Raw genomic sequence first — 19,261 nt, 5'->3', positions numbered from 1 at the left:
TAAGTATATGTATAGTCCCTCGTTATTTCCCATTTAATATTTATTTATGTATTATCTTTACCTTTATCTAGATAAAAAAAATACTTATCCAATCTGAACACTGATTATTACTAGGTATATAATATATTAATACCTATTTATTATATTACCTGTTCTAGTATTTCTGATAGTACCTGTGTACCTAGTGCCATTGATTATAAATACTAATAATACTTATAAAGTTATAATCAACGATATTATTAAAATTAAAACGAACAGCACATACTCCATAAACTTAGTATACCCAACATAACTTTAAATGTATTTAGTACTATAATGAAAATGAATAATCTTTTGCTCAAACTAAGTACTTAAATATTTTATTTTATAATACATGAATGTAGGTGGAACATCACATAGATTTCCCAACCCCCAAAAAAATTTGTTGATGTTTCAAAAATGGATGGAAGTTATAGGGAATGATGACTTCAAAGATATTGAGTCTTCTGTGATTTATGAAAAGCGCAGAGTATGTTCAAATCATTTTAGTAAAGAGAATTTTAGCCCTGGTACAAAAGTCATAAATCGCAATGCATTCCCACATCTCCATATGGCCAATCAAAGTACAAGTAGGAAATAAATTTCTATTTAAATTTAGTTAATATCTGTTAATTCAATTTCTTTTTTAGCTGATACTGTTATGCCCATACCAGATTTGCCACATCTCCATATGGCCAATCAAAGTACAAGTAGGAAATAAATTTCTATTTAAATTTAGTTAATATCTGTTAATTCAATTTCTTTTTTAGCTGATACTGTTATGCCCATACCAGATTTGCCACATCTCCATATGGCCAATCAAAGTACAAGTAGGAAATAAATTTCTATTTAAATTTAGTTAATATCTGTTAATTCAATTTCTTTTTTAGCTGATACTGTTATGCCCATACCAGATTTGCCACATCTCCATATGGCCAATCAAAGTACAAGTAGGAAATAAATTTCTATTTAAATTTAGTTAATATCTGTTAATTCAATTTCTTTTTTAGCTGATACTGTTATGCCCATACCAGATTTGCCACATCTCCATATGGCCAATCAAAGTACAAGTAGGAAATAAATTTCTATTTAAATTTAGTTAATATCTGTTAATTCAATTTCTTTTTTAGCTGATACTGTTATGCCCATACCAGATTTGCCACATCTCCATATGGCCAATCAAAGTACAAGTAGGAAATAAATTTCTATTTAAATTTAGTTAATATCTGTTAATTCAATTTCTTTTTTAGCTGATACTGTTATGCCCATACCAGATTTGCCACATCTCCATATAGCCAATCAAAGTACAAGTAGGAAATAAATTTCTATTTAAATTTAGTTAATATCTGTTAATTCAATTTCTTTTTTAGCTGATACTGTTATGCCCAAACCAATTCATACCAGCTGCATGCCCACAAATTTAAATATTTCTGGCATAGAGGAACTGAATGAATCTATCAATGTAACTGAGCATAATATTCAATGCTCCACCGTTGACCTGATTTGTATGTACCTACTATAAAAAAAGTCTTATAAAAAATTGCAATTTAATAATGCTTGCAATGCATGAGCTTATATTAGGGTTGCTACGCACTCACTATTTATCGCTATTTTTACTTTTTTTACACTTATTTCACTGATATCTCACTTTTATAATGCTCATTAACTACAAAATAATTATTAAATTTTAAACTTGATAAATTTAGTTAAAGTTTGAACTTAAAATGCTTATAAAAAAAACGTATAACAATGTATTTTTAATATCTTTCAACTGCTATAGTAACAATATATATTGAGGAGATATCAGGAGCTTTGTAGTATTAGTTTCAAGATTTTTTACCAAACAAACAAAATTTATTGACAATTATAGAAAAATAATTATAAAAATGACGAATATTTAATTTAAACACTTATTTATATTTAAAAATGTATAAAATGTAAAATTGTTATTGCTAAGACTTGAAAATTTAAAAGAAGGTTCCACGTAAATAGGTCATATATAAATTACTTTATTCACAAGAAAAAAATGAGTAGCAACCCTGTTATATTATACAATTTGCAACCAACAGCAAGTCTTGGGTTTCTTATTTATCTTATATTAATTTGTTCATTTTTGACTTATCTACAGATAATGGTAGTATTCCTAATTCAGAAATTGCTTGTAGTAGTGGCAGCGCTGCTTGCTTAAAATCTGGCTCTTATAAACCTGGTTAATATAAATGTTAATAATTTATTTTATTAGGTACATGTTAATTTAAAATTATATTTGCTTTAGGTCTCTTGCACAAAATTGGTATAAACCGAACCTCCAGACTTACACCAAAATGTAAATCTCTATACACAGATGGTTTGAAACTTCAAAAACTCCTACATCGTGAACGTCGAAAATGTAACACTTTTAAAGAACGTTTGAAAAGTGCTAGCAATTTTTTTAATACACATGATTCAGACCAGATGACTACTGCTGCCAAAATTTTTACAAAATTACAACTAAGAGAAACAAAGAACAAACCAAAAGGACGTCGTTTTACATTAGACGAAAAATTATTAAGTTTGTCCTTGTATAAGCAAAGTCCAAAATCATATAGATTGCTGTGCAAGATGTTTGTTCTGCCTTGTAAACGAACACTTTCTACAATGATGTCATTAATCCCAATAAGTACTGGGATAGATCAGAGAATGCTGAACATACTAAAAATTAATGTTCAAAAACTTAAACCTCAACACAGGTTTTGCTCAATTGTTTTTGACGAAGTTAGTATAAATCCAAATTTGAATTTTAATAATAGTGAGGGAAGAATTTATGGTTTTGAAGACAATGGGTCAACACAAACTCAAAAATTTGCTGATCATGGCTTAGTGTTTATGGTACGTGGAATTGTCAAAAACTTCAAACAACCTATTTGTTATTCATTTTGTAAAAGCACAACAAATAGATATGATTTAGCTAATCAAATTCGAGAGGTAGTTCGAGCAGTACACTCAACTGGATTGAATATTATATCAAGCATTTGTGATCAAGGAGCGACCAATACAGCAGCTATTAATATTCTTATGAACGACACCAAAGCACGTTATTTAAGAAAGAATGAATCATTCTATGGTGATTTCTATGAAATAGAATGTGAATCTGATAGCCATAACAATGTAGTTAAAATTTTTCACTTGTATGATACACCACACCTTTTGAAAGGAATCCGTAACAATTTGTTGACAAAAAATGTAATATTTAATGTTGACGGTGAAAAATTAGCTCAATGGAGTGATATATTGAAGTTATATGAATTGGACAGCAACATAGAAGATGTTAAAATGTTGCCTAGGTTGACTAGACAACATGTCATACCTACAGAAATTCCAAAAATGAAAGTTAGAAATGCTGCTCAAGTGTTTAGCCAACGAGTTTCATCCATTATGGCATTTTTAGCAAGTGAGTAACATCAAAATAAAACTAATTAACATATTAAATAATTTTGTTTTGTTAAATGTATTTTACAGCTCAAAATATTCTTGGAGATACAGCTGGAGACACTGCAAAATTTTGTTTATTTTTTGACAAATTATTTGATTCAGTTAATGGAAACTTTAATAAAGTAGTTGATGGAAAGATTTATAGAACAGGAGTAACAAAAAATTCTCCTCATCACAAATTGTGGGAAGAGTCTTTGAAAGTTTTGAGTACCATGAAATTTGTGAATCCTTCTACTAACAAACCATGTACTCCTCAACCACCCACATTAAAGAATTGGATTAAAACTATTAAAAGTAAGTTTAACTTTTTTTAGTAAGTGGGTTATTTACCTAATTATTTATTAATCCAAAACAGGTTTTCAAAATATATTCAAAACATTAAATGACAACGGTATTAAGGTATTGTTGCCAAGGCATTTGAACCAAGATGCTTTGGAGAATTTATTCGGTGCAATACGGGCTTTAGGATATAGAAATAATAATCCGACATGCGATATGTTTGCCTCAGCATACAAGACCTTACTCCTCAACAACCTAATGTCAGCCCACTCTCCAGGCAGTAACTGCGAAGAAGATTTCTCAGGTGGCTGTTTGACTTCTTACCAAACATTATTTGAAATGTATACAAACTGTGAAGCAAATACCATTGAACATGAAATCGAAGAACGAGTCGCTGATGTTTTGCCAAAAAAGTTTGAAGACAATGATAATAATTTAACATTATTAGGAAGTCAAACCCAGAACTATATAGCAGGATATATTGTTAAAAAGTTGAATTCTGTCTTGTTTAAAAACTGCCGTATATGTCTAAGTGAAATTTGTTCAAAACGGTCAAATGACCATCAATTAATTCAGGCTAGAGACTATAAACATAATGGTAATTATCTACTGAAATATCCGAATTCTAAATTCTGTATGTTGGTGCAAAAAGTAATTAATATTATTTCTCATAATTTACCAAATATATGCCATCATAAAAATTTGAAAATAGAATTGATTAATATTATTAAAGAAAAAGTTGATGTAAAATACATAACATGTCCTGACCATAAATTAATTTTTCCACAAAAATTTATTAATTTTGTGGTAAAATTAATGGTACATAATTGGTGTACGCAAATTAATAGAATTTTATCTGGAAAAATAAATTTAAATAAAAATGAATCGGATAAAATTAAAATAAATGCTTTTGAAAGGTACAAATTGTTTTCTAAAAAAAAAAGGTCCTCTTAAGATATTATTATTAGACTTTTATGTTATTCACTTTGTTAATTTTAATTTTGAAATATGTGTAAATATTCCCACTGACTAGATATATGTTTATTGTATTGTTAATTATTAAGTATAAAATATATGGCTGAGAAATGTAACAAAAGTTCCTACTAATTTTGTATTTGTATATTTAAAATGTATGTTTAATATTATAATATATTGTTATTATTTCATAGTTTTTGTATATTGTTTTAGTATATTGTAATAAAAATTAATTCAATTTATTTTTGATGTTTGTTTTATTAATTTCAATTGAGTATTTAAAATAATAATTAACAGTGGTTAATGCGCTCAGCGCCTGGGGTTGGCAATCTATATACGCGGCGGCGGCACTGAGCTATGAGAAGGTGGAGAGAAGGGATCGAAGTTTCATTCACCAGCCACCAGTAGCGCAGTGTTCAATGTCCCGAATATTAACATTGCGGTTGCCTATCTATTAGTATACTTGTCTATGAGTGCAACTGTATAGGGACGATTTAAACAGTGTTAGTTCGTTTCACAAAAACTAGTAGCGTTGCATTCGCGCAGTGGTTGCCCCTCCAGTGACCGTTAATCGGTGGCCCGGCGGCCGGACGGTTTTCACTTATCAGTTTATCACTAACCCACTTTTGTACTTATCTATGAAACCCACCGACGTTGATTTTTATTTTTTGAGTGCATCGTGCTTTACTGCTTTTGTATTGAGAGCCAATTATATTATTTATATACTTATCTATGTTGAGAGCTATTTTCTGTTTAAATGTAATTGTTATAATTTATAATTATTATAATTAATCGTTTTTTTGCTTTAGCTTAGCTTTAGTTTAATATGTCTAAGAACAAATCTAAATGTGTTGTGCCTGGTTGTTCATCAAAAAGTAAGTTGCCTGCAAATAGTACTTAATGTCAATTATAATTTAAATTTAATTTGTATGCGCTGCACAGTGAAATAAACTGCGCTTATAGTTGACCGAAACTAATTACAGTAGAATCTCGGTAATCCGGTCATCGCTAAACCGGGCAATCTATATTTCGTACTTTAATACTCATGTATATTGTTTATATTCGTGAATACCCATGATTAAGATATTATCGTTTCGATTACATAATATGTCTTGTGATATTGTTTCCAAATATAAGGGAATACCCATGATTAAGATATTATCGTTTTGATTACATATTAAGATATTGTTTCGTAAGTTTTAAAAAAACATCATTCCGTTTATCCGGATAGAGTCCGGTCCCATCAAGGCCGGATTAGCGAGATAATGTCATAAATCATAAGCGATAAGCATAATAATATTCTTTTAATATTTTAATAAAGACGTCATGGTTCATCGGTTCCCTAATCCAAAGCAGCATATGGAACGGCTTTTAACATGGATTGAGCGAGTTGGTCTGAAGGAGTGTGACCCTTATGTAATATACCAGAAGAAGTATATTTGTGCATTGCATTTTTCTTTAGATTGTTCTAGTCCTGGAACCAAAAAGTTAAATGCCAATGCATATCCTACATTGCTTCTTCCAGCAGGTAAAGTTGCACTTATTATGTAACTTATGAATTATTAAAAACTAAATATAATTTAAAGTAACGAACCTAAAACTTAGAATATTGAATGGATAGGTACATAATTTCTTTGTTTTTACATAATATATTGACAGCCTTTAATAATGCAAGTTTTCTTTGTATAATTTAGATGGCCCGTGTTCAGAAACACCTGGTTCTTGTTTGTCTGCCCATTCAGATGCACTACAAACTTTAAATATTGATTGCATAGGTAATTTCTTTGTTTTTACATAATATATTGACAGCCTTTAATAATGCAAGTTTTCTTTGTATAATTTAGATGGCCCGTGTTCAGAAACACCTGGTTCTTGTTTGTCTGCCCATTCAGATGCACTACAAACTTTAAATATTGATTGCATAGGTAATTTCTTTGTTTTTACATAATATATTGACAGCCTTTAATAATGCAAGTTTTCTTTGTATATTTTAGATGGCCCGTGTTCAGAAACACCTGGTTCTTGTTTGTCTGCCCATTCATCACCAATTCCTTCTACATCACGCTGTTTATACCAAGACACATTGAAGCAAAATAATATACTCAATGAGAGTATATTATCTGGAATTAATCTTTTAGAAAATGTAATAGGTACGTAATTTACAAATCGCTGGGTGTTTTTCAAATGCTTATCCTAATAACTCTTTGCACCTATTAAATTTGAATGCTTGCTTTGCTTCACATAGATGATGGTGTTGTTAGTGGTCCTAACAAAAACAACAACATTGCACGAGCAAGTATTTCGGCAAATAAAAAAAGTTAATATAATTTGAATTTTTTATTTATAGTAGGGCAGAAGACTTAAATCTCTTTAAAAAAAAAACATCAATTTAATAATATTATAAATATGGTATCATAGTTACATTATATTTATTTTATTCATATATTTTTGTAAATTTACAGACCAAATTATATGTATTTGCTAGAAGTTGTCTGCTCTATACTAAAAATAATTGATTATAAGATGTTGAGAGTGGAATTATAATAATAAAAATATGAAGCTTATATGCACTAATAAAAACTTAAAATATTTTCTTGATATTTCATTAAAGCCTAATAAAATATGTTAAGATAAATGCATAATTATTAAAAATTTCAAAAAATATATGGTTGAATACACAAAATAATATTTTTCAGAATTAAAAATCTGCTCTCTAATTATAAATCTAAAGCTTAGGTAAAGCTACACCAATTATTAGCGCAATTGTTTGGCGAAATAGCTGTATTAATTTTTTTAAGATTAATATCTTAATGAAGTTTGTTTGGCTTAACCTAAACTTTGGCTTAAATTTTTCTATTACATAAACTTCTCTCAAATCTTTAATGTGAATCATTTTTGCCTTATAGGTTTGTTAACAAAAATTGGTGTGCATAACACAAAACAGCTAACACCGAGGTGCAAAAAATTTTATATGTTAACCAACAAATTGCTAAGAAAACAGCGTCAGATAAGCAGTAGTAAAGAACTGTTCAAAAACAGGTTAAGAAAAGCTGAAAAATGTAGTGATTATTTTATTAAGAACAAACTTAATGGTGAAGTTACAACTGCAGCCTCACTTTTCACTCAGTTCCAACTTCGAGAAACCAAAAAGAAGAAGAAGGGTCGTAGATTTACAATGGAAGAGAAAATATTGAGTCTTTCCATTTACAAAAAGAGTCCAAAATGTTATAGGTTGCTGTCTAATCTTTTTACATTACCATGTAAACGAACATTGAATACAGTACTCAGTTCAGTGTCTATTGGTCCTGGAGTTTCCCCAATTGTAATGCAAGTACTAAAAGAAAATGTTAAGAAACTTAAACCCACGGAACGGTAACATATTTTAATCTACAAATTTATAAAATTAAGCCTGGTTGACATGAACATTTTTTTTAGGTATTGCTCATTGATTTTTGATGAAATTTCATTGAGTAGTGGAGTAAATTACAATTCTTCATCTGACCAAATAGATGGTTTTGTTAACTCTGGTCAATATAAAAGTCAAGAATTAGCAGATCATGCCATAGTGTTTATGATCCGAGGAATTGCAAAAAAGTTCAAACAACCTGTAGCCTATTCTTTTTGCCAAAGTGCCACTAAATCACATGAATTAGTGAGACAGATTAAAGAGGTGAGGCATTTTTGTTCTTCTTCATATTTGTTATTAAAAAATTATTTTTTAACTAGGTAATTAGAAATGTTGAACAAACTGGCTTAAGGGTAGTGGCAACTATATGCGATCAAGGGACAACTAATGTTGGAGCTATTACTATTTTGAATAACGAAACCCGGCAATTTCATCTTAAAAACAAGACCCAATACTACAGTGAATTTTATGAAGTGGAGTTGGAAAATAAAGAAAGGTTTGTAAAACTTGATATTAAATTTATAAAAAAAACTTTACCACATAACATAGTACACTTTTATGCAGTAAAATAGTAAAAAAAAAAAAAATTATTGGACAAACAATAAAAAATATGCAATGATCATTTTCAACAGGTTAAAATTGGTTCACCTTTATGATGTACCCCATTTAATCAAATGCACCAGGAATAATTTGCTCTCAAAAGATCTAACTTTTGAAATGGATGGTAAAAAACGTGTTGCTAAGTGGGAACATCTTCTGCAATTATATAATGCTGATAGCTGTATACCAGATTCAAAAATGTTACCAAGATTAACGGAGAATCATGTCATAACCGATAAAATTTATAAAATGAAAGTCCGTTATGCAACCCAGGTGTTCAGTCAAAGAGTATCGGCAGTTATGAATTTCCTTGCTTGTGAGTTAATAGATTTTTCAATGAATTGCATTGAAAATACTCAAAATATTTGTCTATATCAACCCTTAAATTATAAAAAAAAATTAAATTTTGTTTCTTATTTCAGCCAAAAATATCATTGATCCTACTGCAGTGGATACGGCAGCCTTGTTTCTATTTTTTGATAAGCTGTTTGATTCGATGAATGGGAGTTATCACAAAACCGTAGAAGGAAAGATCTACCGTACAGCTGTCAAAAATAAATCTGTACATCATGAACTTTGGTCTAATAGTATTAAAATATTGAATTCTATGAAGTTTATAAATAAAAATGGAAAAGTAGTAAAAGTTCCTACAATTCAAAATTGGATTACTACTATTAGAGGTAAGGTTACATTTAAATATTTTTTTTTTTTTTTGTTAGACTTCACTAGGCCAGTGCGCACTATATTAATCAAAGTTACATTGATAGATAACTAAAATTGAGTATGATGTTTTTATTTTTATAGGGTTTCAAACATTGTCACAAAGTCTTGGTGAAAAAGGTATCAAGTCGCTACTTCCAAGACACCTGAACCAGGATCCTCTTGAAAATTTCTTTGGTGCTGTGAGAAGTCTGGGTTGTGATAACCCAACATGTAGTGCATTTATAACTGCCTACAAAACGCTGCTATTGAACAATTTGGTGTCGTCACAATCTCCAGGGGCCAACTGTGAGGATTTTACAGAAAGTTCCTTAATATCATTCCAGCATTTTTTCACTGCTAATCAAGAACCAACCAAGTCACCTGAGCTAGCAATGAATTTACCACTACTAGAAGCCAGTAAAGAGATGGACAAAACCATTGAGCACTTGACAACAGTGACTCATACCTATATAGCTGGCTTTATAGCAAAAAAACTAAATCGGGATGTTTTTAAAAAGTGTAAGGAATGCTTAAAACAAATTTGTAGTGATCAAGTATCCAAAGAACACGAACTAATTATAGCCCGAGATTATCAACCGGAAAAAAAATGTCTGAAATATCCAGCCCAGCAGTTCCGTTTATTAGTTCATAAAATAATGGTTTATGTCGGACAACAGCTACCATCAAAATGCCATTCATTAGGGATTGGAGACCTATTAGTTAATGAAGTCATGGCATTATTCGACACCAAACAATTACATTGTCCACAACATGATGAACAATACACAAAGAAAATCACAAAATCCATAGTAACATTGTTGGTGAATCACTGGTGCTGTGACGTGAATCGTTTGCTTAGAGGAAAACGGATGTTTCAACAGGGAGAAAAGGACCCGATTAAAAAACTGGCCCATATATGGTACTCAAAACATTCAAAAAAAAAAGTTATTAGAGGCAAGTTTAGTATGGTTTAAATTCTATACTATTATTATTATTTTTTTTTTTTTGGTAAATGTTGTACATTGTTGTGTTTTACAATATTACATGAATACATGATAAAACTTAATAAAATAATAAATTAAAAATTATTTGTACAAAAGTATAAAAATGTGTTTTTTTTTTCAATTCTGTATTAGGAATAGTTCCTTAATATTTAAAAGAAGTACAATAATTAATAATATTTATTAAAAGGAAAAAAATGGCTACACTGTTTTAGTTCGTTTCACAAACACCGCCCATCTAGAGCGCTATAGATGGTTCAAAATTTTTACATAGGAGTTGCCGATCTATTTTATATACTTATCTATGCTCACGAACGTACGGTGGAAGACAGATTCACGGCGGCCGTGTTAAATATTCACGTAGCCGGCGTGGCGGCGGCGAGCGATAACATTTAATCTACATATTACATAATTGAATAATTCACACGGGACACAAATAAAATATACGTAAATACAACAATAATATGACAAAACAGGTGATTGTGTGTGTGTGTGTGGTCGTTGGTACTATGGCGCGTTGTCGCGGCGGCGACATTCGCCGTCAGTAGTAATAATATAAAATTAATTCATACAACGCTACCTACCGGCAGCTATCATAATTAAAATTGTAGTCGCCGAAAATCCCTATAGCATGGTCTATCTGTCTATTCTATAATCAATGGTACAGGGTACTTTCTTACTTCGACGTGTTTGCTTTCCAGATTTAGAATGTTCAAAAAGAACTCACCAAGATTTTTTAAATAAAATTCAAGAACAATATCACACTCTAGGTCATATTACTAATATAATTAATATCCCTGATATTGATGTTGTTCAAAACTTTCCTATTGATTATATGCATTGTGTACTTTTGGGAGTTATGAAAAAAATGCTTATGTTATGGAAAGGAAGTGGTGAAATTGGTAGAGTAGGTGTAAATAAACAAAAATTACCCTCCAACTTAGTTAAAAAAATATCTACTCGTCTAATATCATTAAAAAAATGTATACCTTCTGATTTTAGTAGAAAACCTCGGAGTTTAGATGAATTAAGTCGATGGAAAGCAACTGAATTAAGGCAATTTTTGCTATATACCGGACCTGTAGTGCTTTATTTAAAAGTGTCAAAAAAAATTTATTACAATTTTCTTTACTTAAATGTGGCTATGACTATATTCTTAAGTCCCAATTTTAACCACATTGCATTAGATGCTCAGGGTTTAATGGTAAATTTTGTTAAACAGTTTGGTAACTTATATGGTAATCATTTTATATCTAACAATGTAAATTCATTAATTCACTTATATGATGATTATGAAAAATATGGTTCACTAGATCAGGTCAGTTGCTTCAAGTTTGAGAACTATATGAGTAAATTGAAAAAAATGGTTAGGAAAAATGAAAAGCCTCTCCAATAAGTAGTAAAAAGGTATTGGGAACAATGTAACCTTAAATTTGACCATGAAACTACAATGTATTTCAACAATGATAATATTAAACCAAAGTTTGAAAAATTACACACTGAAGGTCCTTTAATTAGAGATATGGCTTCACCACAGTATAAAATATTAATCTTAGAAAAAATAATTATAAAAATTCATTCTGATTCTGATTCATATTATGCAAGTGTAAACACCAATGGAGAAACTAACATTATTAAGATAGTAAATATTTGTTATAATTCATTCTTGAAAAAAGAAGTTATATTAGGTAGAAAATTTGAAACTACAGAATGTTTCTTTAAAAAACCAATAAAAAGTTCTGACATTGGAGTATATAAAATTAGTAATTATTCCAAAAAATTTGAAATTTGGAATATTGTTGATTTAAAAGTTAAATATGCTGTGTTATCTATTGATGAAAATATGTCTGTAGGTACACAAATTATTCATTTTAATAATTAAATAGTAAAATAATTAGTGAAGTAAAAAAGGCCAAGTGATGTAAGTATGTAACCTACAAAAATATTTTTCAGGAGTGATCAAAATGCAAATAATTATCTAGTTTTTTTGGAAAAAAGTTTACAAAAAATTATGTGTGTTATATAATTTGTAATGTGAAGTTATTATGTCTTATAAATATATATTGTAGTCAATTAAAATATTAATTTTGTTGTCAGTTTCGATTGCACCACTTGGACTTTCTTCACCTCTTATTATTTAATGATAATATTTGTACATATTTTATACATACTTGCCTATCAATTATATTAAAATTTGTCTCAATTCTCAATTTTAGTTTAAGGTTCATAGTCGTACAAATTATTATTTGTATTAGAGAAAAATGTGGGCAATAGTTCATTTCTTGGATGACAACAGTGTGGAAAGTGTTCCTATTCATTGGATTGTAAATGACCAATGTGCTTGGCCCAAAAATAGTCACAATATACATAAACTCAGAACGAGCTGTGTGAAAACCAATGCATTTTAATTTAACTTTTATCCCATAAGAGTTCTTTCAAATAACATTAGTGAGTATAATCAATGAGTATTACTTGTAAGAAATATCACTAACTTTATCTTTAAGTTTATAATATACAGATTCTATATGTATATATTTTGTAAGTTGCGGACAATAACATAATCTGTGTAGTGCAAGGTTGTAACTGAAAACAATGGTTTTTTGGTGGGGGTCCAAGATTTTTTTCAACATTCTTTATACAATGTTATAGTTAATAAACCTACTAAAATTGTTCTACTTTAAAAAAATGTCTGGTAGTGTACCTATTCTGTACAATTTTGTAAATTAAATACTTAATAACTATACATTTTGTTCATAGAATCTTTAATGGAAGCAGAAGAAAAAGTCCTTACTGCACAATACACATCAGACATATCTGACAGTTCTTCGACAAAACAACATAAACGCAAAAGAGAAATTGATTCAATCAAGTTCACTCATGAAACTGGTATGCTATTTTTGTGTTTAAAGATTTTTTTTATATTATTATTATGAATTTAAAAATAATATAACATATAATTTAAACGGATTTGAATGTGAAATTTTAATAGGTCACTCTAATATCATAAGAACTAAAAAGGGCAAAATTAGTACTTCAGGTGATACTATGCGTTCAAAATTAAAAACTAAAGTATATAAATCAAAAGCTTTATTGACAAATGTACAATCATCAGAATCAGATGACAATATGTCAGACATCTGTAAGCATTTCATTATATTTCAATTAAATACCTTTGTGGTAATTTTCCTAAGTATACCTATATTGATTCATCATAAATTAATTGTTCTTTAGGTTATTTGATACTATTTTAATAGTATTTTGTATATGACTCATTATTTATTATTATTATTATTATTATTCAGCTGATTCTGACAAGGATAAGGAATACATACCAAAAAACAAAAGTAACAACCTGACTTATGACGATAATTCTGATGAGGAGATAATAATTGTTAATAGTACTGAAAATAACGATTCAAATATTGTTGAAAACCATATTAAAAAAGGTATGTTTATGTTTCATCTAAGTATCATTATATTTATATTTGTGTTAATCTTTATATACATATATATATATATTTTTTTTTGGTTCAAATAATAAATTATCATTTGTATAATTTATTTATTTTTACATGCTTAGATATCAACAAAGAATTGTCTTCTATTTCAAAAAATATGGCTCTTCCATCTACTTCAGTTGAGAATAGTAAGTATCATACAATAGGATTCTGTAAATGTTTGTGTTTTATTCATTTTTTTATACATATATATATACAGGGTGATTAAGGCATGTTACTTAACCGATCGCCACTTAGTAGCTAATGACATTACTCAAACCAATGTGCCACGTCGGTCAAGACTGAAGATGCAATTTCTGAAAACTTAAAACCGCTCTCAAGCCTAGAGTTTTGCATAAAATAATGATGTTCGATCACTAAAATTAATTTTAAAAATATCTCCACATTATGTTTGGAAAAAAAGTATAGGTTCCCATTTGAATTTCAAAAGTTGATCCCCAAAACTCCCCCTAAAACAATTTTAAAAAAAATAAAAATAATTTTAGATGTTGATAAATCAAAAAACTTTCTCATTATACATTTGTCTCTATTTTGAATATTTATATGATAAAATGGCTGCAACATACATTTTGAATCACCCTGTATGTTTTTGGGCTACATACAAAAAAATATTCCCGGGTTTTCATAGTTACCTAAATAACAAATATGTTTCCTAATCGTTTAGTACTTGAAATAGTTGAAATCCAAAAACATGTTATCCACTATTCAATGTTTTTGATGAGGAAAAAAGTTTTTTTTTAATAATTATAACTTGTAACAAGTACCTAGCATATTTTCGTTTATAAATTAACAAATTTTTTCTATATTTTGTTTTTAAAAATATTTTTAGGCATTTAAATATAATTTTGAGCTTTCAATTTATCATTCTTAAGGTTGAAGTTAAATTAAATGAGAAAGGAATAATACTATTTTATTTTTAAATTTTAGTAATTACTAAAGAATAAATTTTGATTAATTCACATTAAATTCAAAAAAGTTGTGTTATTATGTAAAATTATTTAATTCTATATTATTAACATTGTATATATTTTTCAGCTGTACTGAAAAATATTCTGAACTATCTGGCATACTTAAAAGTTGAAGTCACCAAAATTTCTGACACTCAACAAGAAATAATTCAGGCGATTAACAATTCAAACTCAGCTAATTTCAGTATTTTAAATTCATGCGAGATTGATTATTTTGTAACTGCTTGGCCAGTACCGAACCATGAAGAGTTAAATGATTTAGAAACAAAACTACAAGCTAATGAACACGATTTTAAAAACCAAGTTGTAAGATCAATTATTCTAGATCGATGGATTCTTTTATCGGAGAATATTTGTTATTTCAAAAAATATTTTTTCACATGGTTTTTATAGTTTTTATAATACTAACATTTTTTATGGAAACATACATGGTTTCTTATTTAAAAGCAGATTATTAATTTTTTGAAGCATTTGATTGTGTATAAAAATTTAATTTTGGATGAGTTATTTGTGAGCTAAAAGTAATTAATGTTGTAACTTATAAACAATAAGTATACACATCCAGATATACTTGTCCAAAATTTGATTTTTAAATATTGAAATACTCCAACAATGTCTTGCTTCAGAATATGAAGTTAAATATTCCTATATTTCATTCATTCAAAAAAAAAATTTAACAATATAACCATAACAATACAGAAAAAGTAAAAATTATAATTTTATTTCAAAATATTTGTTTTTAAAACGACTTTTAAGTACCTAAATAAAAAAAATATTTTCTGAATTATTCATGGTTTTATTTATAATGGCATGGTAAATATTTTTGTAAATATAATTAATTAATTTTATGATTTAATTTAGATGCTCGAGTTACTAAGAACAGGAGGAAAATCAGCTAAACAAATAATAAAAAAAATTATAAAAAGAGTTTTTTCCAATTTTGTGTTAAAAGATTTCACATATTTTGGATTGAGGAATAAATATAATTTTTCTTCATTCTTGATAAAAAGAGTAATTTTTTGTAATGTTATTAAGTTAATTATTAATTGATAAATAGTAATAATAATAATAATAATGTATTTTAGATGCTACAAAACAATCTAAATTCCAAAACATAAAATACAATGAAATAATTGCAATTATTGGGAAATGGTTAACAACAGCTAAAGCCAGAATAGAAAAAAAAAACATACAAATGATGAAATTAATTTACAATAGCAGTAAAAAATATGGTATTGTGTCACTTTACATTGAGTTGTTAAAATAAATAAAATATAATAAATCCAAATCATACATATTATTCTACTTGTTATAACTACAACACTACCTGTTCTATATTTTTTAATTCTTGTCTCCAAATTATAATAGCTATAGTATTCAATATACATGAAATATTTGTATAGCTATATTATAAAACATTATGTATAGATGAGATATTTATTAAACATAAATTATGTGATATCACATAAATATTTGAATATAATATAATAGTTATCAGTTGACACTCGTAGCGGTTAGGTTAGGTTAGGACGTGTGTTTTTGGTTTCAAGAGTTCTGTGTGATAAATTTTTAATTTTTAATTACCTGTTTACAGTTATCAGTGATAATTTTCAATTAAAATTATTAAGATGTCTGCTGATACCAAGTGTATAGTTTGTGTTGACGCCAAATAGTATCGGCATAATTTAGTATACGTATTATATCGTATATACGCGCGCTCCGGTTACGAGCCGTCGCCGATTGACACACACACACACAAACACTCGCGCTCACCTGTCGTTATCTTTATATACTTATTTTTGTTTAATTATATTTGTGTATTGTGAATTATTATATAATATTATGCAGATTAAGCGCTATCACACGCCACCGGATCGGCTGGCGACTATTATTTAGCACGGCCGCCGTAATTCGTCAGTCTCGTTCGTACTACCGTATTGTGGTTATTGCTTACGCGGACCATATATTGTCGTGGGCGCGAATCGCCACTTCCCTTTTTTATATAATTTGTGCAAGGCGCGAATCGCCACTTTTTTATATTATTATTGTATTATAGGCGCTAATCGCCGCATTTTTTATTATTATTGTATTATAGGCGCTAATCGCCGCATGTATTATTATTATTGTTATACGAGTATTTGTGTGTGCGGAATTATTTATATAGGCATAGGTAGCACCTGGCCAGCCGAGCACCGACAAATTTGTGAGTTTTATTATTATATTGAATTATTATACATTATATTATTCGATTATTTAGCTGTATAATATTATATTTCTATTGGTTGTGCCGAACCGGCAATTTTATTTATTATATTTCATATTGTTGAGCCACAAGGGCTATATTATTATTATATTTTACAGTTTTATTTGTTGGGCCAAAGGGGCCGTAATTTATTATTGATTATTGCTTTATTATACTATACATATATTTACCAAATCTCTACTGAGTTACCATATTTGTTAGAGTTACCTGTGTCCCTAGATTTAAGCATTACGCGATTTGCTGAATTGGATTTACCCATAAAATGTGAGGGATGTGCTACTCTGGTTCATAATAAATGTGCAGGACTTACTGCATCGGAAATCAAATGCGTATCTTTGAAAAACAGGACTTTAAAGTATTTCTGCGCTGGTTGTGAAAATGGTCTTAAAGACTTGCCACAGTTAAAATTATTGATATAAAAATTGCTTGTTGAAGTTGAAGGCTTGAAAAATTCTCACTCATTTAATTCTAACAATTCATTTGATAATGAGTTTATTATTAATGAAATTAATGATCGTAATAGTCGAGCAACTAATCTCATTTTTTATAATATTGAAGAATGTGACTCTTAATCAATCAGATCGTATTGCTCATGATATTAATCAAATTAATAATACTATTAGGTCTATTGGCGTTGATTCTGGAATTGTTCCGTTGAAAATTATTCGCTTGGGTTGTTATCAAAGTGGCAAATTGCGCCCAATTAAAGCTGTATTTTCGACCTCATCAAATACGTTCGATATTTTAAGAAATAAACGAATTATTTCACATTGACATTATACAACATAATTTATAGCCTACTGTTTAAAAATAACTAATTTACTTATTCAGGAACTTTAATGACAGACAATGAAAAGCTTACTGTTATTGCTTTTGACGAAACATATATTTCTAATAGAATATGTTACGATAAAAAAAATGAGCAGGTGATTGGTCCACATAGGTGTGTGCAGACTGTTGTTGTACGAGCAGGGGGTATGAACTTATACCTATTGAAAACCGTTCTTCAATAGTAGTTGTGGAGATAAACACAAAAACGCCGGTAGTCGGTTTTTATCACCATTGATTTTATTCTCATTTATCATTACCATAGATAAAGAAAATAATCATAATCTTGAGTCCATGGCCGCATGGCGTTATTTTTTCATTAATTTTTATTTACGGAGTTTGTAGTTTTGTACTTTGTCTGTAATTTAAAGCTCAAACCGACCACCCACAGATAAAGACCAACGTCAGAACAAGACAAGTATAAGCAAATACCAAGATAAACAAACTTAAGGTTAGTGACTTTTAAGTTTTAATTGAAAAATGTATAAGTTCGATGTAGGATGATCAAAAATAAACACCTATTTTATTTGAATTTCAGCATGGTTTCTAACAAATGTGTTGTTAAAGGCTGTTTGAATTCAGATAAAAGAAAATATTTATTCCCCATTAATGACTTGGACTTTGCGATGTGGGTAGAAAGAACTGCTAATCCTCTCCTCCATAGTCTCTCAAAGGAAAAGATCAGGAAAACCTATCAAATTTGTGGAAAACATTTTGGAACCATATGTATTAGTCCTGGAACAAACAATAAACTGAAATACCGATCCCTTCCAACTTTACATCTTCCACGTAACATTTTGTCCTTTATGTATGTTTAGCATGTTTATGTTCAATGTTGTATCAATATAATCTGGCAAAAGTATGTATATATATATAAATATAATAATGTCTTATATTTCTTTATTATAAGTTGATTAAAGTATATATTATTATTAATTTCTTTGGTTTTATAGGTGCATATATTTAGAATAATTTGTTTATGTTAACATTTTAACAAAGTAATAATACCTTAAACTTACTCATATTTTATTTTGAACTATTATTTTCTATTGTGTCATTGCTTGTGTTTGTAGGTAATGTATGTAATGTATGTATGAATGTTTGTTAGTAATATAATACTATTTTCATATTTTTACAGAGGGTAAACATAGTTAAATTAATTGAATATTTAATAATAATATTTTTAATTGTTAACATGTGTATTTCACACGAGAAGTCGAAATCAATGTGTA

At 28.7% G+C, this 19,261-nt stretch overlaps 2 protein-coding genes across 2 annotated transcripts; both read left to right on the top strand.

Moving 5' to 3' along the window:
- Positions 1 to 11,287: 11,287 nt before the first annotated feature.
- Positions 11,288 to 11,848, top strand: LOC149059487 (uncharacterized). Its single transcript, XM_089224412.1, has one exon. The coding sequence runs from the start codon at positions 11,288 to 11,290 to the stop codon at positions 11,846 to 11,848; it is 561 nt and encodes a 186-aa protein (XP_089080538.1).
- A 726-nt stretch (positions 11,849 to 12,574) lies between these two features.
- LOC149059486 (uncharacterized) lies at positions 12,575 to 17,975 on the top strand. The gene is made up of 8 exons (XM_089224401.1): positions 12,575 to 12,900; positions 13,210 to 13,338; positions 13,442 to 13,591; positions 13,755 to 13,898; positions 14,033 to 14,098; positions 15,006 to 15,244; positions 15,800 to 15,949; positions 17,760 to 17,975. The coding sequence occupies exons 2-8, from the start codon at positions 13,218 to 13,220 to the stop codon at positions 17,973 to 17,975; spliced, it is 1,086 nt and encodes a 361-aa protein (XP_089080527.1). The 5' UTR covers positions 12,575 to 12,900; positions 13,210 to 13,217.
- The last annotated feature ends 1,286 nt before the right edge of the window (positions 17,976 to 19,261 follow it).

Source organism: Diuraphis noxia, unplaced genomic scaffold (genome assembly GCF_037042655.1).
Source record: "Diuraphis noxia isolate RWA-SAM2 unplaced genomic scaffold, SU_Dnox_SAM2 contig0001, whole genome shotgun sequence".
Lineage (NCBI taxonomy): Eukaryota > Metazoa > Arthropoda > Insecta > Hemiptera > Aphididae > Diuraphis > Diuraphis noxia.
This window is presented reverse-complemented; position numbering and strand designations above follow the sequence as displayed.